This window comes from Mustela putorius, unplaced genomic scaffold (genome assembly GCF_011764305.1).
Source record: "Mustela putorius furo isolate JIRA1106 unplaced genomic scaffold, ASM1176430v1.1 tig00004007_pilon_pilon_pilon, whole genome shotgun sequence".
NCBI classification, from domain to species: Eukaryota; Metazoa; Chordata; class Mammalia; order Carnivora; family Mustelidae; genus Mustela; species Mustela putorius.
The window spans coordinates 13,441,655-13,465,903 of NW_025422145.1; the positions used below are offsets into that span (position 1 = coordinate 13,441,655).

Genomic DNA, 24,249 nt, shown 5'->3' on the forward strand with positions numbered 1-24,249 from the left:
AGCCATGAGTGGGGCGTCTAGGCCCCCTCCCCTGCCGCACAGCTCATGAGCTCTGCCCTGGAGTTGGCAACAGCCTCTTCTCCTCACAACCAGAGCTGCTGAACAAAACTCTCGTTAGATCAGGACTCTTCCTCCTTTACAACTGTGCCGCTGCCCCCTGCCCTGGGAGGAGCTCCAGACTCCTCCCTCAGGCTCTGCATTACCTGCCCCCTGCCGCCCTCTCCCTCACATTCCCTCCTCCTGGCTCATTCCTGCCCAGTCACATGACACAGGTGCCCTCCCTGTCCTCGAAGCCCTCTGCCCTCAGAGACCCATTCAGGGCCTCAGAGGCCCTTCAATCTGGAAGGTTCTAATCCTGTCGTTGTTAGAGTCCGCACCTTCTCCCACAGCTTAGTTTAAGTGGCACTCTCCTACTCGCCCACAGGGCACAGTGCAGGAGATCTGCCCTGGGCCAACGAGGTAATGAGAGCTCCTGATCCTGCCATTGTGTGCCCTACGGGGTCTTTTTTTTTTTTTTTTTAAAGATTTATTTATTTATTTATTTATTTGACAGAGAGAGAGAGAGAGAGAGAGAGCGCGAGAGCGAGAGCACACAAGCAGGCAGAGAGGCAGGCAGAGAGAGAGAGGAAGGGAAGCAGGCTCCCTGCTGAGCAGAGAGCCCGATGTGGGGACTTCATCCCAGGACCCTGAGATCATGACCTGAGCCGAAGGCAGCGGCTTAACCCACTGAACCACCCAGGCGCCCCCCCTATGGGGTCTTTAATGAGGCTATTTACAACCCTGTAGGGACAGAACTTAATTGGCAGAAAACAGACAGTAATGCCAGTAACTCGGATCTCTAGAAAAAGCAAGTCACACCCCCCAATGCAACTGCGCTGTTTCCTCCCTGTCCTGACAACTCCTTGTCAGTTGGCGAGTTCATTTCAGCTCTTTCCAGGACTACAAAAGTATGGTGGTTTGAGCCCTCTCCTGAACCAGTTAGTATCTTACTGGTTCCCTCCTTAACTGATGAAAAAACCTCTGTGATGATTTTAGGAAAGTCATTTTATCTTTCGATGAAAAAAATCTGCTGTCAGCCTGTACATTTCTCTTATTAAAGTCACCGCATGTTTGTTCAGAAACTAGCATGGTGAACGGTCAGTTCCATGAGGACAGAAACTTCTTTTGCTTCTCGGGAAAAACCTTGATACTGAAACATGTGAAGAAGGAACCTGGCTGTGCTCCCAGAGGGGGCTGAGCACAGACGGCAGGTCCTCCCGAGCTACCTGACTCTACAGGGTCTCTGGTCTGCCATCTTCAATCAGGCTACTTCACCACTACATCTCCCCCTCCAGCCTGTGGAAATAACGATTCTCAGCATCACTTTTTCTTGTCCTGTAGGATACCAACCAGTTCTGTATCCAATTAGCAAACTGATTTCAGCACTCCTGATTTCCTATATATGTCCTCTTCAGAGTCCCTTTTATTTTTTTCTCATTTATTTATTTGACAGTGAGAGGGAACACAAGCAGTGGGAGTGGGAGAGGGAGAAACAGGCTTCCCACCGAGCAGGGAGCCTGATTCCGGGCTCGATCCGAGAACCCTGGGATCATGACTTGAGCTGAAAACAGATGCCTAATAACTGAGCCACCCAGGTGCCCTTTCAGACCCTCTTTTAAACTAGTTTTGACAAACTCTTGGTTTCCTCATTAATGACTTAAAATTTTTGACACACGCCCATTTTTTATTTATTTGAAAGTCATGCCTTTACATTTCTGAAAATTACATTTAAAAAAAAAAAAAGATTTTAGGGATGCCTCAATGGCTCAGTTGATTAAGTATCAGCTCAGGTCATGATCCCAGGTCATGGGACCAAGTCCCACACTGCCACGTAGGGCTCCTTGCTCAACAGAGCCTGCTTCTCCATCTGCCTATTGCTCCCCCTGCTTGTGCTCTGACAAATAAATAAGTAAAATCTTAAAAAAAATTTTTTAACATATTTTGGTATCCCATGTCCATAAACTACTCATTGGTAACACGACTGTTTATGCCATGTAATCTTCCACCGTATAGTCTACCCGAGGTCATGTCCTCTGATACTGCACATTCATTCTTTTTACTGTTATATATAATACTTCACTAAACAACCTTGTTCATAAACCCTTAAAAGACGTCTGTTTAGTTCCTCTAGTTATGTTCCTGATAAGGAAATCACTAGGTTATAAACTTATTTGATACGTATTGTCAAACTACTCTCTTAAAAGACTTTTCTAGAGTTGTGTAGTGATTTCTTTCTCCCCCTTTTTTTACCACAGAAAAGTAGAATGCAAGTATTTCCCCTTGTATCCTGGCAGGGTTTGAAGGCTCAGCCTTCCTTGTCCTTAAGGGAAAGAAGAATTAGCTCTCCAGTGGCTAATGATGTGGTGTCCAGGCTGAATTCACCAGCAAGGTGTTGTGAAAGAGGGGAGCACTGGTGTGGAGAGAGAGAGGAGACAGGAAATGTGTCAGCTTGGAACAGGAAAGGGGAAAGATTTCCCCAACTCTAAGATGGGCAGGCCTGCAAACCTAGCAAAGTCCTGTGAGGGTGCACTCAAATGTCCAGGAACCCCGGAAGCCGAGGCCTCACCGGCAGACCCCAGCTCTCACCAGGACCCTGTCGATCATGTGCCAGGGCTTCCCTGCACAGGTGGATTTTCAGGCAGGATGCTGACAGGGCCCAAACTGAATGTCAGCTTCGAACAGGTAAACAGCCACTTCCCTAAGGCCCCAATTGCCCCTAAATGCCCAGCTGCTCTAGCCCTCCCCTAGACCTTCCCAAACTCTATCAATTGAAAAGTTCAAGTGTGGGGGCCTCTGGGAGGCTCATTCAGTTGCACAGACGACTCCTGACCTGATTTCTGCTTAGGTCAAGATCTCAGAGCCCCATGTTAAGCTCCCTGGTCAGCAGGGAGTCTACCCGAGGGACTCTCTCACTCTCCCCCTGCCCCTCCCCCTGCTCTCTGTCTCTAATAAATAAATCTTGGGGGAAAAAAAAAATTAAAAGTTAATGCCTGTTGAGGCATGGGGCTTCCCACCCTCTTGAGCAAGCCTGTTCTCATTGTTTAGAACTAGTTATTGAATATATTTAATGTCACCCTTGCACCTGTTCTGGGGGGCGGGGGTGGGGAGTAGTCTAGGAAAGGGAGGAAATTAGACTGTGCTGGTAGAGTGGTTAATATCCTGTCCACTTCTCCTGCTGGCTCCCAACCTGGTTAACATTCCCAGTCCTTCCCAGATCGTTCACTCGGGGCCCTCAGTCTGTTCTAGACCCACAATATGCAGAGCAGCCCACACCACCGATGACCGCTGACGCTGCTCCAGGATCATGTGGACTTCAGTTCCGACAACAGCTGGCTGCCACGCTCAACATGTGGCCTCACTTCCTCCGTACTCTGCTCAAAGCATCCTCTTCCCCACTGTACAGATGAGGAAATGAGCTCAGAGAGGGGAGCAGCAGGGGACATGGGAGGCCAGGAGTCAAATGCCCCAAGGCCATTTTAAGGTTCTGATAACCCCTGACCATACGGCGTCAATCACACGCACCTACACCTCTCCCTACAGGGTAATGCAACGGACCCGTAACTATATGCCTTGAGTTGCTGCTGGCTGGTGAACAGTAATGCTTTCAAGATATTAATAAGCATCTATTCATTTCAATTTGGCAGCTCCCTTTTCCTATGTGAGAATAAGAATTGTTTGTTTGTTTTTAATTGTTTTTCAGGACTCAGACATTTTTATGAGCCCCACGGTGCTGCAATACCAAAAGACTAGCATAGGCTGAAACCCTGGTCTTCTCAGGGAATGTCCAGCTCCTACCCCTCCCCCTGCAATATGATCCCCACTCTACAGGTAAGCAAAGCCCATACAGGATTCCTCTGGATGCAAATAACCTAGGACGGTGACTCACCCGCTGAGGCAAAATAACGTGACTATTATTGGGACTTAACCATGCCAGGAACACCTGCCCAGAGAAACAAAAGGTGCAAATAAACTGACTCTCCCACTTCTCAAAAATCCATTTAAAACCGCACAACTTTCCGGGCGCCTGCGTGGCTGAATGGGTTAAGCCTCTGCTTTCAGCTCAGGTCATGATCTCAGAATCCTGGGATCGAGCCCTGCGTGGAACGCCCCGCTCAGCACGGAGTCGGCTTCTGCTTCTCTCTCTTCCTCTGGCCCCGCCCCCAGCTCATGCTCTCTCTCAAACAAATAAGTAAAACCTTAAAACAAAACGAAACACCCGCACAGCTTTCAACAGTTTGCATTAAACACCAGTCGAAGCTCCAAGACTGGAAACCCTCACCTCACTGGGACCACAAATCCTTAACTTTTGTGCCTGACCATGCTCAACTACGTAGCCTGAATCTCATCCAATCCTAATTAAATCCTGCCTCCAAAAGCTCTCCTTAAGCTGGCCCCGAACCTCAGTACCTCAACCGTGCCCTCCCACCTCCTCTCGACTCAGAACGCTTTCCACATCACGCTCCCCCTGAACAAGACAAGCAACAGGAGCTCACGACGCGGTTCCCAGCTTGTGACTCGGTGGCGACCGCGCTGGCGCGAACGTCTCTGCCTCAGAGCACCGCGTGAAGGAAGAAAAGCGGCGTCTGCTGCAGAAAGTGAAGCCCAGCGGGGCGCGGCGCCTTGCCCACGGTCACGAGAACCGGCCAGCGCCGCGGGAGGAGAAGGCAGTCCCCCGGTCCCCCCACCGCCCGCGGGGCGCTGCCCTCGTCTGCGCCCTTGCCTGCAGCCTCCTTGCCTCATCCCCCGGGCGCCGCTGACTCAGGAGGAAGCTCCGGTGGCTCGTCTCTCCGCACTAATCCAGCCGGACTCAGCACACAGGAAAACACACGCGACTCGGCGGTGACTCACGGACTCCTAGCGACGAACTACGCGCACTCTCACGGGTTCCCCAGCCGCCGGAAGTGCGGCCCCCGCGCGGGGAGTGCCGGGAACGCGGCCGGTCGACTTCCGGCCGCAGGGGCTTCTGGGTGGGGAGGTGTGCGCGCGAGGCTACCACGCGTAGAGCGGCGGGCGAGAGATCGCGTGGCGCCCTCGCGGGCCCCACCGGGTGCAGGACTCGGGAGGGGACCCCGGCCGGGATGGAGGGGAGATGCCCCCCAACTCGGAGCTGAGGCCTGTGTCCAGCGTGCCCGGTAGCCGCCCCCCCAGCTCTCACCTGCCCCCGTTCAAGAACTAGAATACGGGGGCGCCTGGGTGGCTCAGTGGGTTAAAGCCTCTGCCTTCGGCTTGGGTCATGATCCCAGGGTCCTGGGATCGAGCCCCACATCGGGCTCTCTGCTCAGCAGGGAGCCTGCTTCCTCCTCTCTCTCTGCCTGCCTCTCTGCCTACTTGTGATCTCTGTCTGTCAAATAAATAAATAAAATCTTTAAAAAAAAAAAAAAAGAACTAGAATACGAACCACCAGGAACGGGGGGGGCGCGCAGCCGGGCGCGTGCTGCACCGGCTAGTGCCAGTCCCGAGAGCCCCCTTGGGCATCTTGGAAGCCGGCTGGCAAATGCTCGTGATCTTTAAACACTTCTGTAAACCTACAACTAAGTTACATTAGAAACAAGCAAACTGGAAACTCTCCTAATTATTGCGCTACTTCTTACTCTGTCCTGTGCTCTACAGACTTATTGTCTGCGTTATGTCCGCTCTGCGTGCTTGCGGACGTTTACTTCTAGCCCCCGCCCTCTCCGGGACCCTGCGGGGCCGCGACCCGAAGCTTCCCCCCTGGCCAGGTCCCGGAGCTACCGGGAGAGGGAGGTTGGGCGGGCTGTTGTAAACTAAACGTCCATTGGAGTAAACCGGGAGTTCTAAGTATGGGGGCTTCTCATTGGCTGGTCTGTGAAAGTCTCTCATTGGCTGGGCTGTTGCCAGGGCAAGAGGAAACCTTCCTCCTGCTGGGATAGTAAAGCAGCATCCACCTGCCGGGTGCGTTGGTGTGGCTGTTCCTGAGCGACAGGGCTGAGAGTGCCCCCTGCTGGCGTCCTGACTGCAAGTCTAAAGGAGGTTTCCTTTTTACCAATTTTCATAATAAACACTGGGGGACTCTAGAAACCACCACAACTCCACCCCGCTCCCCCGGAGCTGGTTGTTAAATATTCCCCAGCACATCCCTTAGTGACACAACAAACAGAATAGAAAATAAGGCCCAGGGCTTTTTTTTTGGACCTACCCAGGGACGGAATCAGCCTCCTCTTTATTAAGGCCTCCTGCAGGTTCTGACCATGGTGCGCATAGGGCATGTTTGAGGAAGGGAGGGAGGAAATCATGTGCTACCCTGGGCTGTCAGTTTACTTAAGGTCGGCTTGCCTAACCCTGACCCTGACTGTGACTCTCACCTGACCTTTCTCTAATTGTCCTAACAGCCTTCACTGCACCTGTGCAAGGCCTTGAATGCCAACACTCAAAAGATTTTCTCTGGTGAATGTCAGCCAGGAAAGGATTTTGAATTGGGGTGATAAAATCCAAACTTTGCTTTAGGATGAGAATCATGCCCGTCTGGAGGACAGCCTGAAGAGAGGGATGAACAGACACCAGGAGACCAGCCTGTTCATTTGGGACTTTGTTCAGTACCCACTGTGTCAGACCTTCAGAGATGAGCATGAGCCACTATGCATGGCTCCAGGGAGTTCAATCTAATGGGGCAAGAGACAGTAAACAGACAATTACTATGAGTGTGATAAGTGCATTGAAAAACGCAGATCAAAGTGCCAAGGGGTGACTCATTCTTTCTGGAGGAGGTAAGGAAGCTGTAACCCAGCCCGGACTAGTGGGTCTTGTAGGCAGAGGGAAGTTGTCAAAAGGAGGAAGGGGGTGGAGCTCCCAGGCTGACAAACTGCCCTGGCAAAGGGCCTTGTTTGTAGAGGGCCTAGGAGACTGGACTGGAACAGAGAGGCCAAGAGGGCGGGGAATGGGAGACCGCCTGTCAGCTGTAGGGGGCAAGAAGCCAGTCCCCACAGAGTGGGGTTGGGGTGTGTTCTCTATTATTCTCCAGTCATGAGCTCTGTATCTGCAGTGACACTCACCTTTCCAGCTGTATCTCCCACCTTCCTTCCGTGCTCCTGCCAGAAAGGAATACTGTTCGCAGCCTGACTCTGCACCAGGTACTCTTCTCAGCTCACTCAAGTGTGGTACCCTCTGCTCTTATGCCCCAATCTCTCTTCAAATACACATATGCTTTCTTTTTTTTTCAATTTTTTAAAAAAATTTATAAACATATAATGTACACCTATACCAGGGGTATAGGTGGGTCACCAAAAGTTGCACTCACCATAGCACATACCCTCCCCAACGTCCATAACCCCACCACCCTCTCCCTACCTCCCTCCCCCGGCCACCCTCAGTTTGTTTTGTGAAATTAAGAGTCTCTTATGGTTTGTCTCCCTCCCGATCCCATCCTGTTTCATTTATTCTTTTCCTACCCCCCAAACCCCCCACATTGCATCTCCACTTCCTCATATCAGAGAGATCATATGATTGTTGTCTTTCTCCAGCTCTCTCTCTTTCATTCACACACTCTATTTTGTAAATTCTACCCAAATTTGTCTAGTTGAATGTATGACTCAAAATCATTCCATAGGACAAATTAAAATAATATAAAACTGCACAAGTGGGGGGAGTGCCAGGCAGAGGGAGAGGGAGAAGCAGGCTCCCTGCAGAACAGGGGATATGGGGCCCAATCCCAGGATTCCAGAATCATGACCCAAGCTAAAGGCAGTCACTCAACCAACTGAGCCACCCAAGTGCCCATTGTTTTAATCTTTATGACATTTGTATTCTGTTTTTGTATTCCAGGGTTGTAAACACATTCTATATTTTCTTCCAATATGCTTATAGTTAAGGGTTTTAAAAACATTTTTGTGGATGATGGAAAGTATTTTTATGTATCAGCTAACTTTTTTTTCAATGATGCTTACTGAATAATAATTTCATTCCCCCACTGATTTAAAGTGACATTGAAATAAGATACATCTGCATGTATCTATTAGGAATATACACAATATATACAGAAAGATTAGGGATACAGAAAAACTGTCTGATCTCACTTATATGTGAAATCTGAAAAGGTCATTCACAGGAGCAGAGTGGTGGGTGCTGGCTGCAGGTGGGGGAAATGGGGAGACAATGGTCAAAGGGTACAAAATTCTGGTTATAAGATGAATAAATTCTAGGGATCTAATGTACAGCAAAGACACTGTAGTTAATAATAGTTAATAGTTAATAAAATAGTTAATAAATAGTTAATAAAATGCTTAAAATCTGCTAAGAGATTACACCTCAAGTGTTCTCACAAAACACACACAAAGGTTACTACAGGAGGTGATGGATGTATTAATTAGCTTGATTGTGGTAATCATGTCACACTGTATACATATATGAGACCACACTGTACGCCTTAAAGATATACCATTTTTATTTATTTATATTTCAAATATACTGGATGAATAAATAAATAGACAAATAAATGCTTATAATAGAGAAAAAGAGAAAAGATGAACAAACTCTACAATTTAGCAAAAGTGAATCTATTTTTCACATTTTGCAAGGTCATTTCATCGGCAGAGTGGTGGATCTGGTTTTTCTGTCCCTGAGTAGGTTTTCTAGAGATATCAGAGAAAACAACTGCCCTTGTTTATGAATTCTGAGAAAATCTGGAGAATCACATGATGGACATAGGTGACAGGTCACATGACATCTGTCCTTATCCTGCAGCACCTTCTCAGCTCCCCCAGGTGTGCACCATTTCTCTCATTAAAATTTCTCAACACCAACCCCCCCAAGAAGAAAGTCCCACAAGCTCTTAAAAGACCATATTTGACCCTGAGGCTTGGTCTTTTGTGGACATGTGATTTGTTGGACACCTGTTCAGGATAATGGTTCTGTGGCGATCTCTGAGCACCCAAGTATCCAAAAGTATAAAAGGTTTAGTCCAAGAACAATCACAGCTATTGTGAGAAAGAGGAGGAGTATATTTTTTCTTCAATGTTTTAGTCAAACAAGGCCTACCTAGGATAATGAGTGTCAAGGGCAGGTCAGATTGGTCAACTTTCTCAAATGGCTTTTAAAAACTAGGGTGCCTGGGTGGCTCAGTGGGTTAAGCCTCTGCCTTCCGCTCAGGTCATGATCTCAGGGTCCTGGGATCCAGCCCCACATCAGGCTCTCTGCTCAGTGGGGAGCCTGCTTCCCCCTCTCCCTCTGCCTTGATCTCTTTCTCTCTCTCTGTCAAATAAATTTTAAAAACTTTTTTAAAAAGCAAAAAAAAAAAAAAAAACCCTAATGGTTGGTTTTACCTCTTTTTTGGGTCAGAATCAAAGATAAATTACAGGTTTTACAGGTACACACTTTTTTATACAGATTTTATTTATTTATTTGAGAGAGAGAGAGAGCACGAGCAGGGTGAGGCTCAAAGGGAGATGGAGAAGCAGACTCCCTGTTGATCATGCAGCCCATGAGGACTCAATCCCAGGACCCTGGGATCATAACCCGAGCTGAAGGTACTTGCTTTACTCACTGAATCACCCAGATGCCCCCAGGTACACAAATTTTAAATAATCTTTAGCTAGGGTGGAAATTCTTGTACCAACCAGTGACACCCAGAGTGTTGGATGTCTTCTGAGAATTTAATACATAAGGTTCCTAATCAGGTATTGGTTACCTGGGAGTTTGGGTTAAATGCATGAGATGCCCGAAAAACAAATGCAAAAAAAGTGGAACCTATTAACTTTTCATAGTCTACATAAAGTTCTTGGTGTACCAATTCATGCAAAATGTACAAACTTTGTAATCATACAGGTCATTTTCCTTGCCTTGTACTTTATAGTTGTCATATGCCTTATATCTACATGTTACAGACCCCAAAACATAGTTTTTGCTTTAAATGCTCCTGTATTTTGAAGAAACAAGGAGGGAAAAAAACAGTATTCTATATTTACCTACATAGTTTCCATTTCCACGGCTCCTTTTTACTCTCTGAAGATCTGTGATTTCATCTGGGATCATTGTACCTTTAGTCTGAGACCTTCCTCTGGCTTCTCTTACAGGGCAAGGCCTATGGGCAATCCATTCTCTTAGTTTCATTTATCTGACATTGTGTTTTTCCTCTCATTCTTGAAGAGTATTTTCATAGGACATGGGTTTTATGGGGTTTTGGGTGGACAGTATCATCAACGCCACTACCATCATTATCATGGTATTCCAACATGAAGGGGGTCCACTGTCTTCTGACCTCCCTTACTTCTCAGGAGAAGTCAGCATGTTATACAAGCTTGAATGAAGGGAAGGTTCTTTAGATTCCCAGTTTTCTACAGATAAGAAACAGGTTGGCAGGGACTCCTGGGTGGCTCAGTGGGTTAAGCCGCTGCCTTGGGCTCAGGTCATGATTTCAGGGTCCTAGGATCGAGTCCCTCATCGGGCTCTCTGCTCAGCAGGGAGTCTGCTTCCCTCTCTCTCTCTCTGCCCGCCTCTCTGTCTACTTGTGATCTCTCTCAGTCAAATAATAAATAAATAAATCTTTAAAAAAAAAAAAAGAAAGAAAAAAAGAAACAGGTTGGCAGAGAAAATTATTCTACTATAGACACAGATGGTTTCCTATGGAAAAGGACAGATGATTCAGAAACCAGAGCCCAAAGCCCGGAAGGTGGTATGGAGAGTCATGAAGAATGACTTTCAGGGACTCCAGACAAGCCACACTCCCTGCTTCCAGTCAGAGAAAGTAGCACCATGTGCCCAGCTGGATTTCAGAACTGCTATGGACCAGCGACGCTTTGTGTGGTTACAGATGATGGCTGCCCTGTCCCTTCCTCGCCGTGTGTATGTTGGGATCCCAGAATGGGATGAGGCTTCGGGGCCACTGGGCACACCTTGCAGTGTATTTCTTGTGTTTCCTAACTTGACTCCCTGAAGTTAATGATTGCTTTTGTTGGTGGTGTTCATTTCCTTTGTACCTACCCACACTTTCCTGTTCTGTACAAGGTCAATCCCATTAGGGACTACATCAGTTGCTCCTTCTCCTTGTTCACCACATCCCTCCATGAGATGCCCTCCTCTCTGGGACATCCCATTAGCCGTTATCCTTGGAATGCCGTTTGTCCTTCTCCTGGAGTGTACTCCTTGTCCCAGATCTCACGTCTTCTTCTGTCTCGGCTTCCATCTTGTTTTGGTGGAGAACATCCTTTGGTCAGTTCATGAGACTGAAAAGAGCATGCAGCAGCAGATGGCACGATGGTGACGATGTTGGCATTCCTATTGCTTGTATCCCAGTGTTGCAGTGAGGACTCCCTGCTCTCTCTGCTTGGAGCACAGCTGTCCCTCCAGCTCCCACCCCCACCAGCATCCTAGAGGGTCCCTTCACCACTCTTCTGCGTTGGAGCTCCATGTTCCGCAGCACACATTTCCTAAATTCCTTGCTGTACTCCCACAGTCAGACAACATCTCTCCTCGAATAGTTTCCCAAGGACAGTGCATGGGGACTACATTTTTTGAGATGTCCCATGTCTGAAATTGTCTTTATTTGACTCTCATGTTCACAAAGAGTGTGGTGGTTATTGCTTCTTACTGACTGGTATCTTTCCCTCTTCCTTTCTATTAACAAACTGTCCTGGGGGCACCCGGGTGGCTTGGCCAGTTAAGCATCAGCCTTTGGCTCCGGTCATGATCTTGGGGTCCTGGGATGAACCTCACATCAGACTCTCTACTCAGTGGCTCTCTCCTTCTCCCTCTCCCACTCCCCCTGGTTGTGCTCTTTCTCTTTCTCTCTCTCAAATAAATACATAAATACAATCTTTATTTTTTTTTAAAAATTCTGTCCTGTGGCCATGTGGCGGCATTTGACCAGCCTAGGGCAATCACATGGCCAGAAGACAAGTTGGCCATTTAATGTCCTTTCCTGGGGTGGTTCATCTGAATGGGGCAGAAAAGGAGCTCTGTTCCTCTCAACTGGCTTTCCTTAGGGGAAGCCATTCTGGCTGGCAGCCACATTCCTGGCTTGGGGAGTCATCCTGGGCACCGCAGAGAGAGGCAGAGAGCATCCTGGGGACAGAGAGCCAAAGGCAGCCACCCGGGGTCCTGCCTCTCTTCCTTCAACTGGAACATCGCAGCAAGGTCGCACGGAATGGGTCCCGCCAAGCCACCAAATGTTCCATGAACATCCCTTGTGTTCCACGAATCTAAGCTGCCTTCCTGTCACTTGCTTTCAAAAGAAATCACCTGATCACCCGTCCCCAGCTAGTCACTGCTGAACATTCTGCCTCCTTTTCTTTTGGATGCTGGACGATGTCGCTGCTGTTGTTCTAGAACTGAAAACGTCTTTATACTTGGGAATTCTACTCATGGCCAGACTAATTTCTGTTTTGTTGATTTGTTTGGTGTTTTTGGTTTGTTTGTTTGTCTGTTTGTTTTTGCCATATAAACACAACGTGAAACGTGGCCCACTAACACGTTTCTGCTTACTCTGTATTTCGGAGTTTCCTCTTGGAATAGCCTGCCAGCAGCCAAGTCGTTGCACCAAAGGAAATACCTCTTTTAAAAAGCTGAAGCCATGGACCGACCAGCCGGCGCCCACCAGCCCCCCACTTCCGCACAGCCCCGACCTGCAGCATTCCTCCACCACCTGCTAACTCCCGGCGGGAGAACCTGCCTCTCCCGGCTGGCTCTGATTTGCATTTACTTGACTAAGGAGGCCGTACCTTTCTCAGTAAAGCCTATAAGTCAAATCGGTTGTCCTTTTGAAACACTTTCCACAATTCGCGATTAGACGTTTTTCCCCGTAAAGAATGCCTCGTGGTTTCCGCGCGGAGAGCAGCGTCTGTTTTGTCCGCCTCGACAGTCCCGGTGGCTGGGTCAGTGGTAGCGGGCACCGCCTGCGCTCAGGAAACCGTGCGCAAGGGACGAACCGGTGAACGAACTGGGGGTGACGACCCCCCGCAGGGGGACCAAAGCGAGAACCCGGGGCGGGGCGGGGTGCCCAGGAGACACCGGGTCCGCGCGCCCCGCGCTGCAGCCCGCGGCCACCAGGGGGCAGGCCCGCGCCGGCCGGCTGCGCCACGCAGGCCGGGGCCGGGGGCTTGCTGCACACCCAGCGCGCCCCGCGGCTGGCGACCCCGGCCCCACTCACTCTCAGTCTGCGCCCGCACCCGCTGCGCAGGCAGGAGAACCGAGACAGGGCTCCGTCCGCGGCCCGGCGCCCACCCGCCCGGGCTGGCGGGGCCGACAGCACCCGGTTCCGAGCCGGGACCCCGCGGCCCGGACGGGGAGCGGCTGCCCCAGCCCCGAGTCCGGCCCTGACGTCAGCCCCGTGCCCCAAATAACTTCCTCTGGGGACTCTTCCGCCGCGGCCGCACGTCCCGGAGCCCGGCAGCCGCGCCCACCGGCCCGGTCTTCCCAGAACGAGCTTCCGCCCCGCCCGCCCCGGCCCTCGGGTGCCGGGAAGCCCCTCCGCCCACGGCGCGCGGTAGAATGGTGCAGCCCCGGGGAGGGGACCGGGGTCGGGCCCACCCCCACCCTACTTTGGGGGGGGTCCCGGGACGCAGGTCCTCCCGGGGCAAGGGCCCGTGAGGGATGCTGGAGCCAGCTAGGGATACTGCCCCCACACCCACAGCGCACCCCTGCCTTTGGTTCTGTAAGCACGGGTGACCCGGACTTCTCCGTGTCCCCGTCCTCATCAGGGTAAACCACAGACCTGATGCCCTGATACCAAGTTGGTGCTCAATAAATCAATGAATGAACCAATCAATGAATGAAAGAAACAGGGATGGTGGTGGGCCTGCTGCCATCAGCTTATGTGGGGCCTGTGGCCAGTTGGGGGGTGTCTGGTCAGTGATGGTGGAATCCCAGACCACAAGCACCCAAATGGGGCGGGCACACCCCTACCCCAAGACTCTAAGGTATTTTGGGGCGAGGGGTCTGCTCTCTCGGGGTTCAGGCACAGGTCATGGAGAAGTTGGGAGTTCTGGGGCACCTCCTTCCGCTGAGAGGAGCTGGGCGGGCCGGGCCAACAGGTCCAGCGGCATAGCCAAGCTGACACTCACCTCCAGCATAAAACCCCACTTCATGGAGCCCTGCACCTTGAGCCAGTGCTCACGGTCCTCCGGCCCCCACTGCGCCCCGGCCCAGTGCCCCCGCCAGGCTGAGACCATGAGGTGGCGGCCAGCCATGGCCCTTCTCCTGTGGCTGCTGTGGTTTGGTGAGTACTGGGTGCTGCAGGAAGGTGGTCCGCCTCCTGCCCAGAGGGGTGCCCTCTGGGCTTCCTGGGGCCCGAGAAAATCCCCCACTCCCCAGCCAGACCTGGGGCTGCAGTGCCCGCCTCCCTTTCCCGCCCAGCGGGCACTGCTGGGCAGGGGGGAAGGCTCCAAGGTTCACTCTTGGGGCAGTGATGTGCGGAAGGCAGGATGAGGCTGGGGCACAGGTCCAGGAGGACCCTGTGGCAGAAACATGTGAGGGGCTCTCCTCCCTCTCCCCCCTGCCCCCATTCTCTCTGTTGCTCTGCTGTTGGGCCAAGCTCTGGATTTGGGGGTTCTGCTTCCTCCCATCTCAGTCTCTTCCCATCCCCAGATAAAGACACAGGGCTGCATGTGTGCAGGATCTGGACTTGGGGCCCCCAGGTTCCAAAGCCTTGGATCACCTTGTGCTGGGTGGGGGGAGGGGTGGCTGAGATGCCACCTGAGCCTGGGAACCCTCGGGAGGCGGGAAGGGGTTCACCATAGAGTGGGGGGCAAGGGGTGCAGGCTCTTGCCCCCGCCGGGCAGGGAGGATGTGTGGGGAGGAGCAAGGCCTGCCTCTCTTTCCCCTTTCCCAACCCTGGGTCAGGGTCAGCAGGTGCCAGCCAGGGGAACCCCACCTGCCAGGCCCCTTCCCACAGGGCAGGCTGCTCCCTGCCCAGGAAACACTCCCGCATTCCTGGGCTAGCCTGGCCAGCCCGGTGCCACCTCACTTCCCTGTCCTCAAGTCACCTCCCAGTGCCGGGCCAGGTCACCCCAGGCTTCGACTCTGCCGGGGCTCCAGGCTTCCTACCAGGGGTCAGAGGACACCAGGGTGGCACTTCAGTGGGGAGGCCCCCGTCTCTCCAGGCTCCACCGGGCCTCCCCAACCCTTGCTGCCTGCCTTCTGGCTTCTTGGCACAGGCATAATGACATTTTTGGAGGGAGCCCATCTCCCCTTGGGGTGTAATGCCATGATTGCTCCTAATGGGGTGAGTAATCACGGTCATTGCCAAAGTGGAAACAGCAAGTGTGCATCCACAAACAGCTGTGAGCAGGAGCTGTGGGCTCCTTCAATGCCATCCTCACCACCCCCCCACCACCTACTAGAAGCTTGGGTCTCTCCCATCCCCACCAGCCGAGCCTGACCAGCTATAGGAGGATGGGAACCTTGGCCCAAACGTGTGGCCTAACACCCCAGGTGGCTCACCCAGCCCCTGACAGGACACCCACCCTGCAGAGCCCAGGACTCCATAGTATGCCTTCCTGGTCAGCCAGCCCCCACAGCTGTTCTCTTTCTCTCTATACATTCCCTGGGCTCAGGGCCCCTGGAAGGGTGCTTCACCTGGACTGAGCTCCTGGGTCCCTAGGTGAATTGAGACCATGATTCTCCCTCCACAGTGAGGTGGGCAGAGCTCTGTGTGGCCCAGCAAGAGGATGGAGAGCTCAGGAGTGGGAGGCAGGCTTCCTAGACAGACCACACAAGCCAGGAGGGCTGCTCGGAGGCAGTGGCATTTCACTTGAGACTCGTTGGATTCACACGAGTAGGGACTAGGAGGAAAGGGCCTCTAGGCAGAGGGGTGTTGTTAGTAAGCACCCAGAGGCCAGAAGGCTCAACCTCTAGGAGAAGCAGAGAGTTGCATGAAGCTGGGTTGAGGAGTCTGCAAAGACTCAAGAGGGGGGTCCACCGGGCCACAGGAGTGCGTACTTGATCCTGGGTGCAGACAGCAGACCCAGCTGCATGTAAGGGAAGGGGGGCTGGCTGTGGGGAGAACCAGAAGGCCCTGGAGAATCTGCACAGGGAGGGAATGAACCTGAAGGGACGTCAGTGCCCACAAGGACTGGGGTGAGCTGATGCATCAACCAAGAGCGGAGCCATCAGGGCTTAGGAAGAGCAGCTGGTCGGGTGTCTTCAGTCCAATTAAATTATTTTATACTAGGTAAAGGGGGCTGGAGGGAACAACCTCCAGCACTCTAGAAGGGCATCTGTTAACACAAATCAGGCACTGGAATGTCCAGGGCAGATTTTCTGTCCCCATCACCGGCCTGGGCAGCATGCCTGCCCCCACACTTCTGCCTGGCACCCTTGCTTTGAAAACAGTCCTGCCTGTGCCTGCTCAGCCCCCTGGGGCCACCTTCTCCCCATCACAGCTTCATCGTCCAACCCCACCTTCAGCACTGGGAAGTGCACCCCCAGAACGGTGCTCTAGCAGGAAGCATGGGGGGCCTTGTAAAAGCCCCCAGAATCATGGAGAAGCATGGCTCCGCCCCCACAGCCCCTCCCCTGGTGAGAATGAACTTGCCACACCCTCACTGGACAGCTTCTCCCCACCTCAGCTCTGATCAGGTTCCCCAACCCCCAGTCAACCAGATATGCTGGAGGCTCTGGGAGACTGGCAGGTATTTCTAGAGTGTTGTTGACACTGGGCTGGGGTGGAGGTTTCCTGTGTGCCTCACTGAGTCCAGAGATGTGGGGGGTGACGGGCCCTGGGGATACGGACTCTACTCTGACCCCTCTGCCTTCTCCCCTGGGGGGGTGGCCCAGCAGGGGGAGGTCTCAGGTTCCAACTACAGAACACACTGAGATGCCGGACAGGTGTTCGGTACTTTAGGGGTCTGGAATCTTGGGAGGACTGACCCATGATGCCACTGGCTGGCTTCTCTCTACTTCCTGGAGACCGCAGAGACTTGAGCAAGACTCTGGGAAGAACCCTAAGGAGGAGGAGGGGCTGCCCTGACCAGCAGTGGTCAGCGGAGAGGCAGACCTTGGCTTTGGCAAAGCGGGCTGATCACCCCCTTTTTTCTCACCTCCAGGGACTCAGGGAGTCGCGGCATCAAGTGGTAAGCATCTGAGGCCCTTGGATGGGGTCAAGGGCAGGGGCCCATCTGAGAGCAGCAAGACTGGCCAGAGGCTCGCACACACCCCCGGAGCGAGGCCCAGAATCCAGAATCCAGGCTCGCACACACCCCCGGAGCGAGGCCCAGAATCCAATCTTTCTGTGTCTCCACAGAAAGAGAACCAAGACAGGAGAGGAGGAAGGCCTGACAGGCGGTGCAGCGGACACGGGAGCCCAGCGAGGCATGACGCACAGGCACAGGGGAGGCGGGCAGGGAAGCACGACAGCGGAGAGGCTAAGGGCCATCTAAAATCGTTCTGCCATAACAGTAACAGACGCCGCAGGGTCACCTATGTGTGTGGGACCGTTCCAGTGCCTGCTGTCCCTCCCGGAGCCTGTTTGCCGGGCCCTGGGTCAAGACCTTTCCAAGAATTATCTGAATCCTCTCCATGTCTCATGACTGGGGAGGTAGGCCTGAGGTCACCATTTCAGAGGTGAAGGGCGGGGAAGGGGGGCTTTCCCACAGCCAGGAGGTGTCTGCCTGTGACCGGTCGTCCACGCCCTTGACCTGCCCAAGGTCTCCCCGCAGGTCAAGGATAAAGACGGCCCAGAATTGGGCAGAAAGTGGAAACGGGAGTGTGGGGCTAGGAACCAGAAGGACTCCCAGTGAGTGCCGCCCCGGCTTTGTCCCCTAGTGTGCGGGCGCCGGAGAATGCTGAACCGGATGGTGGGCGGCCAGGACGCCTTGGAGGGCGAGTGGCCCTGGCAGGTCAGCATCCAGCGCAACGGAAGCCACTTCTGCGGGGGCAGCCTCATCACAGAGCGCTGGGTCCTCACGGCCGCGCACTGTTTCTCCAAGTGAGTCAGCGGGCCCCAGGCTCCCTCCACACCCAGCACCTCGGACAGTGCCATGGCCCAAAGGGAGGACCCCCCCCCCACACACACACTGGTCTCACCAGTGAGGCACTCTGCCAGGCCTGGGGCCATGGCCCTGTGATGCTTGCAGGCTCAGCCCACATCCTGGCTCTCTTCCCTGCCCCCCTCCCACACCTCAAATCCAGGACACTCCCTTTCCGACTGGGACTTGGGTTCCAGACGAGCCTGAGGGCTGAGGTCCCCCACACCACCAGACTTGGAGCGACCTGGCCCCAGACCCCCACCTGGTCTCTTGCTTCACCAGTGCTGCGATGCTTTGACATCTGAGGTTCAGAAATGTGGGCTCAGAGGGAGCAGGTCCTTTGCTCAAGGAAGGCTCACAGGCTGGCCCCCAGCGGGAGCCTGGGGGTGGCAACTCTGCCAACCCTCCCAAGTAGGGACAGTCATAGAGGAGGAAACTGAGTCCCAGGGAACTTGCCGGGTGACTTGCCCAAGGCCATCGGGCTTACCAAGGGTGTACACTCAAGTCAGGAATTAAAGCTGCTTCAGCTTCTAACCCCACCATACGCCCCCCTGGGGAGCACGATTCCGAGGACTTCAGGCAGGCACGGTGGCCCGCGGTGAGGGGGCTGGTCTCAGAGGAACCACGAAGCCCCTCCCTGTTTTGAAGCTCCGTCCGACCCCTCCCAGTCTCTCTTCTGCCTCACACCAGCCCTCTGCTCTTTCCCACCAGCACCTCCCAGACATTCCTGTACCAGGTCCTGCTTGGGGCACGGCAGCTGGTGAGGCCAGGCCCACACGCCGTGTACGCCCGGGTGAAGCGGGTGGAGAGCAACCCCCTGTACCAGGGCATGGCCTCCAGTGCCGACGTGGCCTTGGTGGAGCTGGATACCCCGGTGACCTTCACCAACTATATCCTCCCCGTGTGTGTGCCTGACCCCTCGGTCGTCTTTGAGACGGGCTTGAACTGTTGGGTCACCGGCTGGGGCAGCCCCAGTGAGGAAGGTAATGGGGCAGAGCCGGGGGAGGGTGGGGACAGGCCCGCAGAAGGGCAGTGTGTGTGGGGGGAACCACAGCGACCAACACTCTTTTTCTGTTGACTGGTATGCGTGCATCTCTCCTCCGACGGGGCGAGGGGGTAAAGTGAGCTCCAAGGAGCCGTGGGCAAGCAGAGAGAAGGGGGGCAGCGAGAGCCGAGGTCCAAACCCAAGCAAGAAACGAGGAGGGACAGAGCTGTGGTTCTTAAGAACGCAGGCCCGTGGGGTGCTCGGTAAGCCAGCGTGCTGACCTGCAGGCTGTCCCGGCCCTCCCAGACCGCCTGCCCAACCCGCGGGTCCTGCAGAAGCTCGCAGTGCCCATCATCGACACGCCCAGGTGCAACCTGCTCTACAGCAAAGATGCCGAGTCCGGCTTCCAGCCGAAAGCCATCAAGGATGACATGTTGTGTGCTGGCTTTGCCGAGGGCAAGAAGGACGCCTGCAAGGTAGGGACCGGGTGGGCTGTGCCCGAGGCCAAGCCCTGCTCTCTAAGCCCCGGTCGAGGTGGGAGCCAGCCTGGCTGGGTCCAGGAGGCCCCTATAGGCGGGTCTGCCCCAGAGCCTGGCATTCCATCAGTTGGGAAGCACAGGCCCCGGGACCCCACTCAGTACGGCCATCCAGTTCACTGGTGTGCAGTGGGCCAGCAACCTTTGAAAACCCCTTGGAGGTGAATCAGAACAGGCGGTCTCGGGGTGCTAGGGAAATGGGCATCCCAGAGAAGAAAAGGAAAGACCAGCCAGCAGGTGGTGGGGTGGGGGGTCCCAGATAGGGACGCTCCTGGAGGAGCGAGGAGGGGGACAAGGAGAGGCAGAGTGGGTGCGGGCACCTGGGTGCCACAGAGGCTGGTTCTTGGGCCCGTGGGCTCTGATCGTGCCTTTGCTTCTCTCACAGGGCGACTCAGGGGGACCCCTGGTGTGCCTGGTGGGCCGGTCGTGGCTGCAGGCGGGGGTGATCAGCTGGGGTGAGGGCTGCGCTCGCCGGAACCGCCCAGGTGTCTATATCCGGGTCACCTCCCACCATGCCTGGATCCATCACATCATCCCAGAACTACAATTCCAAAAGGCCGGGACGGGTGGCCTGACGCGGGGGCCCCGGGGCCAGCAGCCCTCCGTTCAGAACTCTGTGCCCGGGCTGGTAGCCCACGCGGTCCTCTGGGCCCTTGTAGCCCTGCTCACCCTCCTCTGAGCCCCGGGACCCATGATGTACATTTGTAAATAGTGCTCCCATTCTTTCCCGCCAAACACCCATTTTTTATTTATGTTCACCCTCCAGTAAAAGCCCAACCTCAGTGCTGGCTCCGAGGTGCCTCGGGGGGAGGTGGGTGGTGGCACACCAGATCAGGGGTGGGGGGCTGCTGCAGCGCTGGGCTGGGGCAGAGGCTCCCCAGCGGGAAGGGAGCTGCGGCAGGTGCACAGGACACCTGTCCCCTGGCCCCCGCACAGGGGCTTCCCTGCTCCCAGCCCTGCCCCAGGATCTGCCAGTAGCGTTCTCACTGTATGCATTGAAGGGCACCCCTGGGGGCAGCAACAGATATCAGCAGAAAAAAACGGGGGCCCCATGGAGGGTCCTAGAGAAGGAAGGCTTTGCTCTCCCATGGCCCCCATGGCCTGTGTCTGAATCACCCCAAGATTCCTCTAAATCTTCTCACCAGCAGGGTGACTCGCCCAAGCCTGTGCTTTCCTACTGCAATGTCAGGGGTGACTCGAGGGCTGTTCCTGGTGCCCTGGGCCCCCCCAGGGACTCCTTGTTCCCCTGGTACCTCTTGGCTCCTGGCTCCTTTTCCTCCACACCCTCCCTCAGCATTGACTTCCCAGGGATGAGCCCAAAACTGCAGGAAGTAGAGGGGCTGGAACTGGGGCCCACATCTGCTGGGAGACACCGGAGAACTTGTGACCTTCTCTTAGCCCTGAGAAGAGCATCCCCACCTGCCTTTCAGAGGTGACCGGACGGTGGTTAACTCACCGAGGTCAAGGCAGGGAGAGGTAGAGACACAGAGGTGGAGACACAGATCCTGTTCCTGGGCTCCCATGCCCATGCATCTCCCTTATAGGTTCCAACCCCCCCTTCCAACAGCTGGCGGACAGCTATGCTGGGCCACCAGCCCTGACACCCTGGGAGGCCAGACCTCCCTAAGCCTCAGGGATGCAGGGACTAGCACGAGCCCCAAGTCTACACACTGCCTGGGCAGGCCACTCATGACCTTGGAGGTGAGCAGAACGGGTCCCTCCTGCCCAGGCCAGGCTCCACTTCCTTCTTCCATCCCCAGGATTTAGGGTTTAGGCCAGACCAGCCAGAGTCCTCAGTGGTTTGTGCAAGGATCCCCAAGAACTCAGAAATGAACTAGAACCCGTCACCAACCCCCCCAAGCTCTGCAGCCACCCCTGCTTCCCAGCCACCCTCTTGCGGCCTGTCACCACCAGGAACCCAGCACAGAGCTCTGGAGCTCAGGTCCCCAGAGTGTTCCAGCCCTACTCAGGCCCACTCGGTGTGGCTGCCCCGGGAGACCACCTCAGGCTCGCTGTCTGGCCCAGGCGCACCCATGGCAGGCCCCCCTTGCAGCTGGTCAGCCAGCTTCCTGTGCGGACCGACTCCTGGAAGGTATCTGGGCTGGTCTGGGAGCTCAACAACCATCCATGGGACGAGACTCCTAGGAAGGCAGGGCCTTGCTCCCACCACACACGTACGTGTGCAGACATGTGTGCACATGTACGCACACACACCTCTGTACAACACATGCACCTGTGCACACACTTGCCAGCGTACACAAAGGCACAGCTTGCCCAGGCCTGGTGCTGGGAAGAAAGCGGACCTGGGTATTTCTGGAATGGATCCACAGCCACTCAGCAAGCACCTGCTGTGAGCCAGCCCCAGGGACAGGGCGCAAACAAATACGAATTCCCTTCTGTGCCCCACTTTGTCTGGGCACGTCCCCACCACCAGGCAGGAAGGACTGGGAGGGGAGGCACTGGGGAGAGGCTCAAAGGGCCCCACGTCCCTGCTGGCTGCTCCGTGGCCCTCTAGGGAACAGGTGGCTTCAAGAGCTCCTTCTCCAGACCAGATGGCCTCCAAGTCCCTTGGGTGGGGGCGGGGGTTGTGCAGCAAGTGCACTGATGGGGTCTAGGTCAGGGTGGGGGGAGAGGGTCTAATCTGCGAGTGTCTTGAGGGGAGCCCTAGGGATGAATTCTGGGTCATCCTGGCTGGGAACAGGGGCTGGTCTGGGTCCTGCAGCCTTGGAGACTGGCCTGGGTGAATCCACCACTCCACTGTGGGGGTAGAAAAAGAATTAGGCCCTGGGCTGGGATGGGGGGTGCTTCGAGGTTAACTGGCTTCTGGAGGGAGGCCCCTCTGCTGTCTCTGTGCTGAGAGCCCAGGATGAAACCGACTGTGGGAGACGGGACAAGGACCAGGTTCCCCTTGGAGGCCGTGCCACCCCACCTCTGCCTCCTCTTGTGGGCTGTTCCAGCTTTCTACTGTCCTGGGGCACTCCCACCACTCCCATCCTCCCATCTCTGCCACAGGGCAAGGGTCTGATCAGGATCCTTTGGGACACGGCCCCTATCCCCTGGCCTCCCCAAACTTGAGACTGGGGGCAGACATTCAAGAGTGGAAGAGAACAACAGGCTAGGAGCCTGAAGGGCGAGTGTTGGGACAGGAGCTGAGAAACTGCCCAGCTGTCACCGTCCCTTCTCCCACCCTGGGCAGGGTGGCAGCTCATGCAGAACTTTCCATGTTGCTGCCAAGCCTCGGAGCGATCTGCCAGGGTGTGGAGGGGGGCATCAGAGAGCGGACGGACAGATGGACATGGACTACAAGTCCGTCCACTGGCCTAGGCCAGGGCCCACAGAGAAAAGCCCATCTTGGGGCAACCACAGGAGGAGGAGAGGGCTGACTTCTCTTCGGGCTGCAGTCAAACACAGACATCCACACCCGCGCGTGCACGATGATCAGCACATGGGAGCCCCAGGAAGGAAAACCGCCGGGCCAGCTCCCCAGGCCCCTTCTGGCCTCAAGGGCCAGGGATCAGACATTGCTCTGAGGTCCCAGAACTGGTCCTGGAGCATCTGTGCGGGGCTGGCGGGGGTAGGGGGAGCCTGATGCAGCTACGCCAAGGTAAGGAGCTCCGAAGGCAGGGCAGGCGGCATGCGCAGGAGGAAAAGGGGTATGTGTGCAAGTCAAAGCCAGAGACCAACTCCCTTCCAATCCAGGGGCCACTGCCCACACAAACTCTGAGGCACACGCACAGGGGACTCGGTGCCTGGCCGGCCTAAGGGCACAGGCTCACAGGGATGGACAGATAGCTGCAGCCTGGGGCCCACTGAGCCAGCCACTGCCTCCCACTCTGGGGAAGATGGTAGAAGGCCAGAAAGACCTGGGGGGGCAAACAACAAAGCTTAGGTGGGAGAAGCCAGGCCAGGGGACCAGAAGGTTCCAGACACAGGCTCAGTAGGGGTCCCAGCAGCTGCACACTCCATGTGCCCGCCCACCTCTTCTGTCCTGCCCGCTGGAGCTACAGGGCTGGCTGCCCAGAGAGCTGTGCCCCTGCCCTCTCCACACCTTCCCCCAGCAGGTGGGCCGGAGGACAAGTTTCAAGAGGCAGGGCTCTCTCCCTGCCTGGCGCACCCAGAGTAAGAACCCTGTGTCGGGACCTGGGCTGGGCAGCTGGCTCCCCTCCAGTCCTCTCCTGGGACACGTTCAGATTTGCTGCTGGCATCAGAGCTGAGAGATGCTGAATCAGCCTGTGCAGAAAGTAAACTCTCTGAAGCAGGATTTGGAGTCCTTCCCTGCGTGTCCCCGGCTGCGTGCTGACTGCCAACCCCCCACCCCAGGCAAGCAGGCCCCGCGCCCCAGCCTGGGCCCGCAGGACAAACCACCAGGACCCTGGGAGCCCTGGCCAGGCCAGCAGCACACCTGCAAGCAGGATGGACGCTCAGATAAGGCTGGGGGTCTGTGCAACCTCAGGGAGGGCGGAGCTCTCCAGGGAACACCTGGACAGGAATTTCCCCCAAGGATAGGGGGCACGGCTCAGAGCATCCCAACAACAGCCAGCAGGGGGAGCCCGAGCAGCTGTGGGGCGGGGTGGGGGGGGAAGGCGCCCCAGGACCCACGCAGGTGGCGCTTCTGGGTGGGGTGGGCAGGGCGGCATCACTTGAAGAAGATCTTTGGATCTTTGTCCCCTGGGGATGGGGCAGGAGGCTGGCAGGGGGTAGGCCGCCGAAGGTGGGGGAGAGCCTTTCAGTGCTTGTGCAGCAGCCCCTTCTGTGTGTTTTGAGACACTAACAGTTG

The 24,249-nt window shown here is 55.1% G+C and overlaps 1 protein-coding gene across 1 annotated transcript; it reads left to right on the forward strand.

Moving 5' to 3' along the window:
* Positions 1-14,034: 14,034 nt before the first annotated feature.
* PRSS27 (serine protease 27) lies at positions 14,035-20,254 on the forward strand. The gene is made up of 6 exons (XM_004750658.3): positions 14,035-14,203; positions 17,031-17,057; positions 17,749-17,911; positions 18,663-18,934; positions 19,243-19,412; positions 19,858-20,254. Exons 1-6 carry the CDS (start codon positions 14,071-14,073, stop codon positions 20,149-20,151), a joined length of 1,059 nt encoding a protein of 352 aa, XP_004750715.3. The 5' UTR covers positions 14,035-14,070; the 3' UTR covers positions 20,152-20,254.
* Positions 20,255-24,249: the final 3,995 nt, after the last annotated feature.

Excerpts from the sequence above, each read along its gene's own strand:
- PRSS27 (XM_004750658.3), top strand. The coding sequence starts at position 14,071 with ATGGAGCCCTGCACCTTGAGCCAGTGCTCACGGTCCTCCGGCCCCCAC. Across the intron at positions 17,058-17,748 it reads GGGAGTCGCGGCATCAAGTG|TGTGCGGGCGCCGGAGAATG; the intron begins GTAAGCATCTGA and ends TTTGTCCCCTAG. Across the intron at positions 18,935-19,242 it reads GGGCAGCCCCAGTGAGGAAG|ACCGCCTGCCCAACCCGCGG; the intron begins GTAATGGGGCAG and ends CGGCCCTCCCAG.